Raw genomic sequence first — 13,685 nt, 5'->3', positions numbered from 1 at the left:
TTTAATGGAAGTCAAATCATCAGAGATCAAAGCATACCATGAAAGTGTTTAACTTTTCAGAACTATAGCACTAGTTTGCTACCAGATATTTAAAGTAACTTGGGTATAAAACTTCAAAAACAGGACAGAATTATCCTTAATGAAGGCTAGCTCTTAACAAGTTTGGTTGTGGCTCAAGTTGTGCTAGTCTTACATTTCCATACTCATTCATTTCCTTAAAATGCAACTAATGCAACTCAAAGAGCTACAAGCAATTTTATAAAAATTCCCTCACCAGCTTGAAAAACTAAAGCAACAAATTAAATTGCCTTCTAAAATATAAGGTAAGTTCTACTCAGAACCACATTTTTCCCAACAATAACTCAAGGTTTCAAAACATAATCAGCACTCAAACAGGTCTATTAATCTCCAAGGAAAACATGCAATAATACCTCATAGACAGGTGCAATTCTCTTCTGCCACTTAAGAAATGTTCAACATTTAAAACTGTCCTTCCACATAATCCAAACAAAGCATACAGATTAACTCCAGAAACACATAGCAGTTGCTTAAGAACTACATTCTTTATGATTTTTGAATATATCAAATCTTATTCACAGGCTTCAGGATAGCAAGCTTCCTGCTAAACAGATGTATCTACATTTTGACCAGAGCCTCCTCTCAGAATGCAGGGGGGAGGGGAGGGAAACCCAGATGATTCAGACATCACATACTTAACATTCATTGGCCAGTCATATGACTCAACTCCTATTTTACACAGCACTATACTAGTTTAAAAACTAGATACAATCCCTTCCTAAAGGATATTATGCAATAGGACACTGCGTGAGTTTATCTAATTTAGTTATCCTGAACATGGTCTCTTAATTACAACGAGTCACTGTAACAAGAATGCTGCATCACTGGAAGAAGCTCCAATCTTTCCCTGAAGTTTTCAAGGCTGCATATTATACAGATATTTCATTCTTTGAATTATTTCTTAAATGTTCTTTTTATAAAGTAATCTAAGAGGAGGTTACAATACAGTCATGACTGCTGTCCTCATCAACTCCTCCGTCTACTTTAAGACATGTACCCAACAAAAACAATTTATTCTCAAAAATATTTTTAGTCCCTCAGAGCTTGCTAAATAAGATGTATTCAGCCTAGAAGCGTACCCTCATTTGAATAAATAGATGTAGTAAGTCATCTACAAGAACACACTGATGCTCTAATTTCACTCATCCCTTTATGGAAAGATCATCAAGGTGAAAATTCAATGCTCCTGAATGTTTCATGTGCTCTGGGAATTGTCCCCATGGCTCTGTTAATCTAGGTATCACAGCAATACCCTGACATTTAAAATACCAGGGTTTCTTGTTTAATATGCACAACAAGAACCTTTAAGTTCTCATCACTTCTCTTTTAGCTTTTTATGAGTTTTCATTCGCAAATTGAAATTATAACCTAATGTCTTTGGTACCAAAATTTCAAATAAAGTTAGATTCACATAAATACATCAGTGTGACAGAAGTTCACAAACTGGAAATATACAATCCATGGTTTGGGTTTTTCTAGAAAAAGGGGGCTGGGAAATTCACAAATCTGTGTTGACAGGGCCAGCAGGTGTGTGTGTTAAGTACTAGGACAGGGGTAGGCAACCTATGGCACGGGTGCCGAAGGCAGCACGCGAGCTGATTTTCAGTGGCACTCACGCTGCCCGGGTCCTGGCCACCGGTCCGGGGGACTCTGCATTTTAATTCAATTTTTAATGAAGCTTCTAAAACATTTTAAAAACCTTATTTACTTTACATACAACAGTTTAGTTATATATTATAGACTTATAGAAAGAGACCTTCTAAAAACGTTAAAATGTATTACTGGCATGCAAAACCTTAAATGAGAGTGAATAAATGAAGACTCGGCACACCACTTCTGAAAGGTTGCCGACCCCTGTACTAGGAGATATGATACTGAGCATAGCAATACCTAACTTTTAGGTGGCTAGATAAATAAATAAATCACAGGCTTTGTGAATCAAAGTGTTGTTTCTGAATTAGGCACCTAGGTTGCCTATGCAATGAATGGGCAGACACAGATCCCTTAGACTCCAATTTACAAAACCCAGCATACTAGGCAGGTAGCCAGAGAGAATGACTTTGTAGCCTGGTTGTTAGGGCATCCATCTAGGACAGAGGCGGGCAAACTTTTTGGCCTGAGGGTCGCATTGGGTTTCCGAAACTGTGTGGAGGGCCGGTTAGGGGAGGCTGTGCCTCCCCAAACAGCCACATATGGCCCGGCCCCTGCTCCCCCTCCCCCCGGGGACTCCTGTCCCATCCAACCCCCCCGTTCCCTGACGGCCTCCTGGAACCCCTGCCCCATCCACCCCTCCTCCTCCCTGTCCCCTTTCTGCCCCATCCCTAACTGCCCCCCGCCGCCCCATTCAACCCCTCTCCTTCCTGACTGCCCCTCCGGGACCCCTGCCCCATCCACCCCCTCTGCTCTGTCCCTGACTGCCCCTGGAATCCCCACCCCTAACTGCCCCCCACCGCCCTATCCAACCCCTCTCCTTCCTGACTGCCCCCCCCCGGGACCTCTGCCCCATCCACTCCCCCTGCTCCCTGTCCCCCCTGGAATCCCCACCCCTGACTGCCCCCCGGCACCCCATCCAACCTCCCCTCTCCTTCCTGACTGCTCTCCCCGGGACCCCTGCCCCATTCAACCCCCCTATTCCCTGCTGAGGGGCTCCGTGCCTGTGAATGCTCCAGGTAAACAAAACATCCAGGCCCACTAGCGGCTTACCCTAACAGGCAAGGAGGCAAAGTTTGCCAACCCCTGAAATATAGGGTCGGCTTATGAAAGGGTCATACAGTTTTTGCTATTTTTAACCTAACCATCTTGGGGGGTCGGCTTATAAACGAACGGGATAATGAACAAGTATATATGGTAAATGAAAAATATCAGTAACTATCAGTTGGCAGCAAGCTTTTTGATAAAATACTGTATTTAACAGCAATGGCATCTGTTTATTTTATTAGTTTAATTATACGGATTTAGAATGTGAATTTGGACCTGATCAATGTGTCACTAATGCATACATATGAAACTCAGGCCATTTAGCATGTTTATATTTTATGATTACCGATGGAGTGTATTGTAGATTACAAGTGCAGTGTAAGATTTACTATGTAGCTAACTACCCATTTTTTTTATTTTAAGTGCTTGAGTTTTGTAAATGATATGATGGTGCATGGTCCATAGCAAACATACATTTTTAAAGCCTGTTTATGCAACTTCCAAGTTTGTTTTAAAAACATCTTGTGTGTAGTTTTCAAATAAATGAAATGGAGGTCATAAGATTATTAGCTTAATAGCACCATTTGCTCCTTTAATTTTATCAATTCCAAAAATAGCTTTGCTGTGAGAAGAAACCGGCAAAAAAAATGTATTGTCTGTCCACACTGCATCACCCCAATGTATTTATAAGGATCATGGAAAGAACTTGTTGACAAGGCTGCATTATGTAGAAGTAATCAGTCATCCCAGTCTCTCTGCCTTTGCTTAATGAAAAAGTTAGTTGAGGACAGAGGTTGTAAAATATTCTCCATCAGCTTTTCCTTATGACAGTTTCAGTGACTGAATCAGGTCTTGCTTTCAAATGGCAGCAATTCCTTTAAATATTTAATATTTCTGCCCCTGAAAACTGATGAGCCAATGAAAAATGTACCTAACTTATCTGTATTTACAGATCACTTACTACTGTGGTATATAAGTGCTGTTCATGAACTTTTTTAAAAAGTGAGATTGCCTGGGAATACTCAAAAAATAACTTCTGTGATGTAATAAGATTTCATTGGGCTGATTTGGGGGAGGAGGGCATCAAACAGCAAATGCTTCAAAAAGCTATTCCTAAAGCTTATTTCTGTAAAGGTAGTAGCTACATTTATTCAAGGTTAGAACTTACTCTAATTAACCAAAAAAACAGGTCTTCAATTTTTAGGGTTGTCGTACTATTGGTCATTTTTGGGAGTTTCAAGGGAGAGTAAAACCTGCTTTATAAAGGAACTGTTACAGTATTGACGAAGGAGACACTATTAGGTCTCTTTTCCTGAAGAATTAGGAGTTGAACCCCTTGTTCTGCAGAGAACCACAAGCTTTGTATTACTGGAAGTAAAGGAAACTCTCAGGCACCAAGCTTTCAATCACATATGCTTAACTTTAAGCATGTGAGTAGTTCCACTGAAGTCAGACTACTCACATGCTAAAGTTAAGCATGTGCATGAGAGTTAGGCTCCAATCCTACAGTGTTAAATGTCCTTGTGTCATTGGAAGCTATATACTTTCTTTGCTTTAACCAACCATAGAGGGCAACATGCTCACAGAAACAGGGCCTAATCCTCTTCTTAATGGAGCCAGTGGCAAGACTCCTAGTCAAATCCAAGGGAGCAGGATTGGGCCCCTGAAATTATTCAAATACCAGTAACTTTGCTTAGTTACAAGCCATTTTCTTCAAGTACAGCCAGCACACATCCTTTCAAGGAGATTTTACTCTATGGAAAGTTTAAAGTAGAAGCAAACTTTTGAGCTAGAGGGAGACACAGTCAAGCTTTTAACAGCTAACTCAAACAGTTGACAGATTTGCATCAGGCTTTGCATAAACATTGTCTTCAAAGTATGGCTGGTGGTTTAAGCTAACCCAGTTTCCCAATCCATAGTTACCGAGGGACGAAATACAGGGTTTTAGAGTGAAGGCTGATTGCAGACTTAAATAAGGAAAAGCTATTGCCACTCCATTATAAAACAGATTTCAGTAAAACTACATGCAGTAAAGGCATGAAGTATTTTTTTCTGCTGATCTATTTCTATTCTTTTTAGGAACATGCAACACAGAACTGTATCCCTTCCTGATTTATATGCCACCCCCCACTTCTCTCCCATATTTGATGCTCTTTTATTGCTTTATTTCTCATCACCTAAACCCCAGAAGAATAGCTCAGAACAACCACATTGGGACAAGTACTTTTTTTGTGTATATATTGCAGCAGTGTCTGACAGGCCTAAGTAGGTTCAGCACCCTGCTGTGCTTTCTAGACTGCAGCAGATACAGTGCTTGCCCCAAAGAGCTTAAAAATCTAGGTTAGAGCTTCAAAACTTGGAGCTTTAAAGCTACAAAAAAACAGGGCAATCAAGAAATACCTGCTATTGGGCAATTAACAAACGTTGAGTGCGTTTGTAAAGGTACATAACGTCCTTATTAAATTTCTGTACATACTTGTGATGCTTGATAAGGATACAAACACCCATTTTTCTTAACACAACATTCCCCCCGACACCCACTTCAGTAATGTCCAGTGGTATGTCCATGGCAGCACCAATAGCAGCAATTTGAAGACTAGCTAAGGTTGCAAAATTAATTTTTCTGCTGGTTGGAAAGGTAAACACAGATTCAGACCTTTTCTATACTATGGAGTTCGTGACTTACAAGAATTAGTTTTAAAACTGATCTAGCTAAAAGTCAAACTCCTAATGCAGATGCATTTTAAACAAGGCTTAATCTTATTTAGGGCTTTTGCATCACAGGTTCATGAAAGTTTAAATAATTTAAAATCAATTTAGTTAAACCAGTGTTATTTTTTAATATAGATAAGATTAAAAGGGATACAAATAAAAAAACCCAAAGAAACACTTGAATTAAATTATTAAAAAACAAAAAATCCTCAACTAAGGAGAAGGAGAGCGCGTGCCAGTGGGCAAAAGTTAGGTTAGCCTTCTAGCAGTATGAAACTGATTTATTCCCCCCAGTGCTTTCCTTCTGACCTCTGGATTCCAAAGCAATTTACAAAACAAGTCAGATAACAATGTTTCAGCCCTCCTGCTTCAGATCCCTGAAAGAACCCTTTGAGTGCCAATACCTCAGACACAGTGTTCCTGCCACACTAGTCCCTAGGACAGACACAGCTCCCCGTCCCCCAGTCTCTTCACCCCAAGAGCCCTGCAAAACCCCTAATGCCTCCCAATCACCTCCTCCCTCCTGCTCGAGTATTTACACTAAAGAATTGCAGATATCAGTTTTAATGCTATTTAATACTATCCCTAGGACACATACTCAAGTGCAGGGGTTGGCAAACGTTTTGGTCTGAGGGAAACATCTGGGAATAGAAATTGTATGGCGGGCCATGAACGCTCACAAAATGGGGTTGGGATGCAGGAGGGGGAGAGGGCTCTGGTTGGAGGTGCGGGCTCTGGGGTGGGGCCAGAAATGAGGAGTTCAGGGTGTGGGAAGGGGCTTCAGGCAGGAACAGGGGGTTGGGGTGCAGGCTCGGGGGGGGGCTGGGGATGAGAGATTTGGGGTGCAGGAGGGTGCTCCAGGCTGGGATCAAGGGGTTTAGAGGGCGGGAGGGGGATCAGGGCTGGGGCAGGGGATTGGGGCATGGGGAGAGGATCAGGGGTGCAGGTTTGGGCGGAGCTTATCTCAAACGGCTCCTGGAAGCCGCAGTACGTCCCTTCTCCAGCTCCTACGCAGAGGCGCGGCCAGGCGGCTCTCATGCTGCCGCGCCCACAGGTACTGCCCCTGCAGCTCCAACTGAAAGCTCCATCCCTGCAGCTCCAAGCTGAACAGAAAGCGTCAATCACAAGGAATAGAAAGGAGATTAAAGTTAAGAGAGTGGAGAATGAGACCGCAACTGGGCTCACCTTAAGAGCTATCAATTCATACAGCATAGCAATATTAAGAGCTTCAAACACAAAGACTGCTCCCTTCTTGAAAGGGGTATAGCGCCTATTAATAGAGTATGGACTAAGAAACGTTCATACAAAGCTGTCCTCAAATCTCCTATTTTATTCCTCCTCTTTACCAGCTGGTTAAGCCATTAACCTCTTTCTTCTAATGTCCTCTTGTAAAAGCCTCTTGTCATCAACATATAGTTCCTAGTTTGTCTGGGACCAGGAATATGTGCAAGTAAGCAGTGACTTGTCAACATTTCATTCAGCGGGCCACTGTACAAACTGTCAGAAAAAAATCCTCTCCCGCAATCCCTCACTGCTTGGTTCTTGAACGGTTTCATTCTGCTGACCATTAGGAGAGGCTCCACTGACCAAAAGACAACATTAGAAACCTCAAAAATAGAGGACCTGCGCCATTTAGACTAGAATTTCTGCAGTTCTGATTTCTTTGTCAAGTCCCTAACTTGTCTTCCTCTAAAACAGCCCTGAAAAAATTCTGTAGAAACTGTACTAGCACAACAAAATATCAGTTCTAGCCCTCACCCCTCTTCATTATCCACTAGAATTCTGTTCCTGAATCTTGTGTGGGGACTCCATGTTTCATATATACCATCACTGAAAATGAGATACTTGAGGGCTTTTTAACATAAGAGAAAAAGGCATAACAAGAACCAATGGCTGGGAGTTATAACCAGGCAAATTCAAATTAAAAATAAAAGTACTTTTTCTTTTTTAAAAAGAGGGGTGATTAACCATTGTTACAAACTACCAAGGGAAGCAATTGATTCTCTATTTGAAGACTCCAAAAAATAGAGAATGTCTTTCCAGAAGATGTGCTTTAGTCAAAGAAGTTATTGGCTCAATACAGGGGTAACTGAAATTCTATATAACACCAGGCCACAAGACGTCAGACTAGATGATCCAGATGGCCCCTACTGACCTTAAAGTTTATGACTATCAGCTATGGTGGGTCGATGTTAGACACTTGAAATCCCTGCACCTAATCCTCTCTGACTGCTGGAAGGGACATTTATTCTTTTTCCCATGAGTCCCACAACTACCATAAGAATGGGGATTCGCAGCACACATCCCCAGCCTACTGTAATGAGATGCGTCTCTGCTACACTATTCCTCTCAGCTTCCCTGCTGCTAAGAAAGAGGTTTTTAGCGGCTATTCACCCTGTTTTCATGTACTTCCAAGCAAATGCACTCATAGTTAGCCCAGGCTGCAGCAGAATGAAACAACCCCATGAAGACTGAGAAAAATGAAAAATGGACCACTATTCTGCAACTTGCAGAAACTGAGCTGCAGCTGTGGCACTGAAGCTGTATGCCTGCAAACTTACAAAGACAGCACTGCATTAGTTATTATTTGTATAGTGGTAGCCCCATGAGAGTCAGCCCCATTGTGCTAGGCATTATGCCAACGTAACAAAAGCCAGTCCCTGCCACAAAGAAGGCTTTCTTCACAACCATAAGAGCAAGAAACTTCCAATGAAAGTTTAGAATCTGTGGAAGACGATGGACGCACTTGCCCAGGGTGAGCAGGAAGCTTTCCTGGCTAACTGTATACTTCCAACCCTGCTCTAAAACCAACATGTTTTGCAATCAACACAAGGGGTAAATATTTAATGTATTTTCAGGGCAAGTGCAAAAACTGAAGAGAAGGCTATACTGTGTTAACCTAGCTCAACTGTAAGGTTTCTTCTCCCCTATCCCTCTTCCCCTTGTATTTGACATATTTCTGCTCCTGACAAAAATATGCATGACCTCAGAATACAGATTTAACATTTTGCCGTTTTAGTAACCCTCAGTTGGGACACACAGCACCAGTTTCATTTTCTCATGCCAAAAAAAGCCAATTTGCAAAGTTTAACTACATTCATATCTGGGTCTGTTTTAAAGCTCTGCAAAAGGTGTTATAGCTAAAGCTAAATGTTAAAGTTTCAAAAGAACCACATTTATGACAGTGAAGCTACTTATGCAAATTAAGCTGTATTACTCTAGGAAGGGTTCCTTTTATTGTGTCTACAAATCTATTAAATACTTTCCATTTCTCACACTGGATAGGCCACACCAGTAACTGAGTTCAGACATCGGTGGATTTCAAGGGTAGTAGCTCTGGGTCCTATGTAATTCACACAGCCACAAATACAAAAGACCATAATCTCATTTAAGTAGTCAGTGAGGCAAACCCAACATCCTGCTGGGTGAGAACTAGATTGCCATATCCCTCAATATTCATTGAAACTTCTATGGACACTTTCTTTGGAAATTTTGGCTGTCAGCGCTTAAATATCATGAGGATAGGCACTATTATTGCTGATTATGCTAATTCTACAACACTGAAAAGTTACACTGCAGTTGTAGTGTTTGCCCTCACTGTTCTTCTAGTGAGGACCAAGCAATGCATGGGAAATACTGTACACTAAAGAAGCTCTCTCCTAAGACAGCCATGGAGATAATGGCACATTTGGTCAACCTAACTCTGCTTAGAGTGGCAGGTATGAAAATAACAGCATTATTTATTATGGCATTTTTGATTAATCTAGTATATTCAGATACCAGCTCTAATCACAACACCTAATACAGACTTTTAATGACAAATTCACTTAAAGCCTTCATGTAGAGGAAGGCCCTATGAAAATGGCAGAACACGCAGCTATTTCCACAAAATATAACCAGGAAATTCAGAACAGTATTAGAATTTTTAAACTTTAAACAATTTGGCAAAACAAAATGACATTTAAAAACAACAAACAAGTGACAGTTTTACCCATTTTCCATTTACAAGGTGGCACTATCTGTAGACCTCAGCGAGATCCGGTAATAGAGCCTGGACGTGGTAAGTTCCCAGAGTGTTCTCTCCCAGATAGTTCCTGCACCCTGAAGATAATGTTCTTTCCTAGCCAGATGTACTTTTGGTACAGCAGGCTCCAAATAATTTTCTATTGACTATCCTGGGATCTAGCAGCATCTGGATATTTCTTGCTGAGATTTAAACTAGCAGAAATGTATCACAGGAGCCATCAAGATCAACACATCCCCTCTTTCATTACTGCCAAAGCCAGCGGATCCAGAGCCAGGAGCTTCTCACTAATGCAATGCTCAAGCCAAATCAGATCTTCCTCTGTTCATGTTTTCCCCCTCCTACTGAGCCTCTCCTTTCTAGTGTCAGCTGAGCATGTTCTCTGTTCGGTCTGTAGATCAAGCCAATGAATGCATTTCTTTTTAAAACAAAATTTTAAAGATACCCAGTAACTTGATTTCCTTTTCCAGAAAACGATGGCATGCAGCTCAAGAAAGTCCCAGAGAAACATTATGGGAACTTATACACATAGAGAGCCAAATTTCTCAAGAAACTCCAGAATGGAAGAGGATGTTGAAATATTTCCCTTTGAGGTTTTCCAGGTATGCATGAATCTGTCTCAGGTGACAAATTCAACAAAAATGGACATGAAGCTCAATGTAATCATTAGCACTAAGATGGACTATTGACACATTTCAGATGAAAAAATCATGTTTACCACATCTTGTGGAATTGACATGCAGTAAATCCAAATGAAGCAAGTTCCACCAGTCAAGTGGACTAAGTAAAATTGGTTTTACCTTTCTGGATCAATAAAGAGGTATTACATTATGTAAGACAAGCTATGTGAGGGGGAATCCCTTTACCCTCAAACACACACAGCTCTTCTGATAACTGTGTACATGGTGTAGAGAAAACAACATGAAGATGGAGTATGAAATTCCACTTTCCCAGAAAGCAGTGTGTGAGGCAATTCATTTACAGAGTAACTTGGTGAAGGAGTGGGAGCGATGTCTTGGTGAAGAATGAGGCTGCCACTCACTAGATGATTTGGAGGAAGCATTAGACAAATACTGTTACATAGTAAGTTCTACTACAGGAGAACAAGGAGTGCTTGATTAGTGCAGCAAAACGTTGAGTGATTTAATTTTGTTAGTAACTGGATTTTGGCAGGGTCAGAACGTTGCAAAAGCCCAAGAATCAACATTAGAGTACTGTGGGTATTTATCTATGGAAAAAGAGATTATCACTCACCAGAAGAAAACTAAAGGGAAAGAAATTATGTAAATTAGAAATGTTAACCAACTAGAGAGAGTCGTTGTTTGTCTTTCCTCTTCCCCCTGAAAGTACTGGACAGAATATATTTACTACTGCTCCATCCCAAGGACTGGTCTAAACACGTCTGCACCACTTAAAATAAATCAATTAAAGCAATTTAGTTGAATTATCCACACAGCGACTTGCACCATTCTAATTTTGAAATAAAAACGGCTATAGCTTAGTTAGCTATATCAACATTAGCCATTTTTATTCCAAAATGAGTGTCTACAGACTTGAACTGCAGTAACTAAATCTGTTCATTTACACTGAAATAAAGTCTGCATGTAACTCATCCTTAAGTGATCCAAGCAACATGGCTTATGCATCCAATTCTTGGAAGACTTTAACAGCCAAATATTTCTCAATACCAGAAAATGTGTCTTGATCCTCTGCCTAAAGTTTCCTTCGTTCAGTTTTATGCAATTACTCCTGGTTATACCCTCTGGTGCCATTCTCTCATTCCCTAGTATTACCGAATATCAAATTGGGAGACTAGCAAGACAAAATAGAGCAAAAAGATTCTGGTTGCAGAGACCACACCCCACTCTATTGTGTCATAATTCTGGACCTTTACTGTAAGGCAGTGGTTTTCAACCCGTGGTCTGCAGACCCTGGAGGTCCACAGAATATGTCTAAAGGGTACGCAAAAGGTTGTTGTTCCCATAGAACAGTGGTTTTCAACCTGTGGTCCACAGACTATGTCTAAGATTTCAAAATGGGTCCACACCACCATCTGAAATTTTTTAGGAGTCCACAAATGAAAAAAGGTTGAAAACCACTGCTGTAAGGGATTACAGATCTGATTGCTTATTTGTTTGACAACAACAGGAAAGAGCTGTGCAGGAACTACACAAGTTATATTTAAAGATAGGTATGACTGGGAGGTTAAAGGACTGAGACTATGTCTACACTAAAGAGACTCTCCCATCAATGCAATTAATCCACGCCCAACAAGCGGCATTCTCCTACTGACATAGTGCTGTGCACACAACCACTTATGACGGCATAATTTATGTCACCCAGGGGGTGGAATATTCACATCCCCGGGTAACAAATTTTGCCAATGTAAGTGGTAGTGTAGACATAACCGGACATTCATCAGGGTGTGTTACTGAAGAGCTGATTAGATCTATAGGCTTGGGAGCTAGATGTATCATTCACCAGAAAATGGAAACGATAAGAGCAATAGGTGGAGAAGGTATTGGCAGGAAAGCAGAGGGTATTAGCATCACTCACTAGAAAACACCAGAGTGTTTTCGGGGGGGGTGTCAGATACCCCCCTCCTCCACATACCCCAACCATATACCCCCCATGCCTTCTGGAAGTAGGCGATAGAGGCAGAAAAGGTGGTTTAATGGGTATATTGGTGTAATCACCAACCAACCAGGTGTGGAACAGCTTGAATGAAGACGGGGTGTTAGTGGGGGCATGTACAAAGGGAGTTAGTAACTAGAGAAAGGGTGGGGGGTAGGGGCCCTGGCCACTCCCGCTGGGAAGAGCTGGAGGTGGCACCGGGCCCCTGGCCACCACTGGGGTGAAAGGCTCCCTGGGTGTCCTACAGGGACTGAGTAAGGGGAGTTGGGCGCTGGGGTCAGAGTGCACAGGGGATCCGTGAGTCTCGGGGCAGGGCCTTTATCAGCCGCTGGGGCTGGCCGGGGGAGGCAGCACAAGGTCAGTGAGACCCCGGGCGCTGGCTAGGGAGAGCGAAGGGGCCAGGCTCGGTGCCCGGGCCGGGGGGGAAGGAAGCGGTCTCTCACCAGAAGAAGGTGTTGGTGCCGTCGTCGTACACCTCGGACTCGGTGCTGCGGCGGAGCCCGGGGGCGGCGCTGCCGGGGGCCGCGGGCGGCGAGACTCCGCGGGAGCCCGGGGGCGCCTCCATCACCCCGCCGTCGGGCTGCTCCTCCAGGGCGGCCTTGCTCAGCGCCCCGCCGTGGCTTCTCCTCTCGCCGCGCCGCATAGCGTCGCCCCGGCCAGCGGGGCTCAGGCGACTCCGTGCTCGCCCCCGCTCGGCTCGGCCGGCCCCATCGGCCCACACCACCTCACAAGGGGCGCCCCCTCGACCCCGCGCACGTAGGTCACCACCCGCCTCTACGTGCGTCGTGCGTCAGCCCCGCCTCCCGTGCAGCGACTGCTCTCACTGCGCGTGCGCAGTCCGAGAGGGCTAGTTTCTGGGTCGCCAATTGAGGCTCGTGCGCCTCTGTTCTCTGTCCTGGTTGGAGGTCACAGCAGGGTCTTCTGCGCACGCGGCTCTGACTGGACCCTCTCCTGATTGGGTGTTTGGTTGGGGGCGGGGCGCAGTTTCCCGGGGCGTGGCTGTGGTTGGCGCGGGCCCGCAGCAACGGAGCCCCAGAGGCAGGGGGCGGTTGCTCTATGTACCTGGGCCTGGCACGTGACGCTCTGCCCCATGGCTGGCTGCCATATGGCTTCCCCCTAGGCCTCTCCATTGTAAACCCCCTTAGTCCCCCTAGCCCTGCCTGGGTCACCTGTGCAAGGTGTCTCTGGCCTGTCCCAGCCCTGCTCTGTGCACCGCACGAACCGCCTGGGCCCAGGGCCCGAGACTGATTCAGGCAGGGGATTTAAAAAGCTGGGGGAATTCCTCCTCCCTTCCCGATGCATTGATTCTGTTGCCAGTGATTTGCAATGACAAAAGGGAGGGGGCACCAAATCAGTGGTGGGGAGGCATCGGGACAGGAGGAGGAGAAAAGCATATCTACTGTATTTTCTGGCGTATAAGACTACTTTTTAACCCAGGAAAATCTTCTCAAAAGTCGGGGGTCGTCTTATACGCCGGGTGTCGTCTTATAGGGCGGGTGCTGAAACTTCCGAGCCGGACTGGAGAATCTGCGGTCGCCGC

General features: G+C 43.8%; 1 protein-coding gene across 2 annotated transcripts in view; it reads right to left on the bottom strand.

Moving 5' to 3' along the window:
* The window catches only part of PTDSS2 (phosphatidylserine synthase 2), a 75,170-nt gene extending 62,248 nt beyond the window's left edge, over positions 1–12,922 (bottom strand). For both annotated transcript variants that reach the window (XM_005310777.5, XM_065591872.1), the window contains exon 1: positions 12,589–12,922. In XM_005310777.5, the coding sequence (XP_005310834.1) occupies positions 12,589–12,788 (200 nt within the window). In that variant the 5' untranslated portion in view covers positions 12,789–12,922. The remainder of the gene's footprint in view (positions 1–12,588) is intronic.
* Between the last annotated feature and the right edge of the window lie 763 nt (positions 12,923–13,685).

This window comes from Chrysemys picta, chromosome 4 (genome assembly GCF_011386835.1).
Source record: "Chrysemys picta bellii isolate R12L10 chromosome 4, ASM1138683v2, whole genome shotgun sequence".
NCBI classification, from domain to species: Eukaryota; Metazoa; Chordata; order Testudines; family Emydidae; genus Chrysemys; species Chrysemys picta.
Note: the sequence above shows the minus strand (reverse complement) of the source record. Positions and strands in the feature narration are given on the sequence as shown.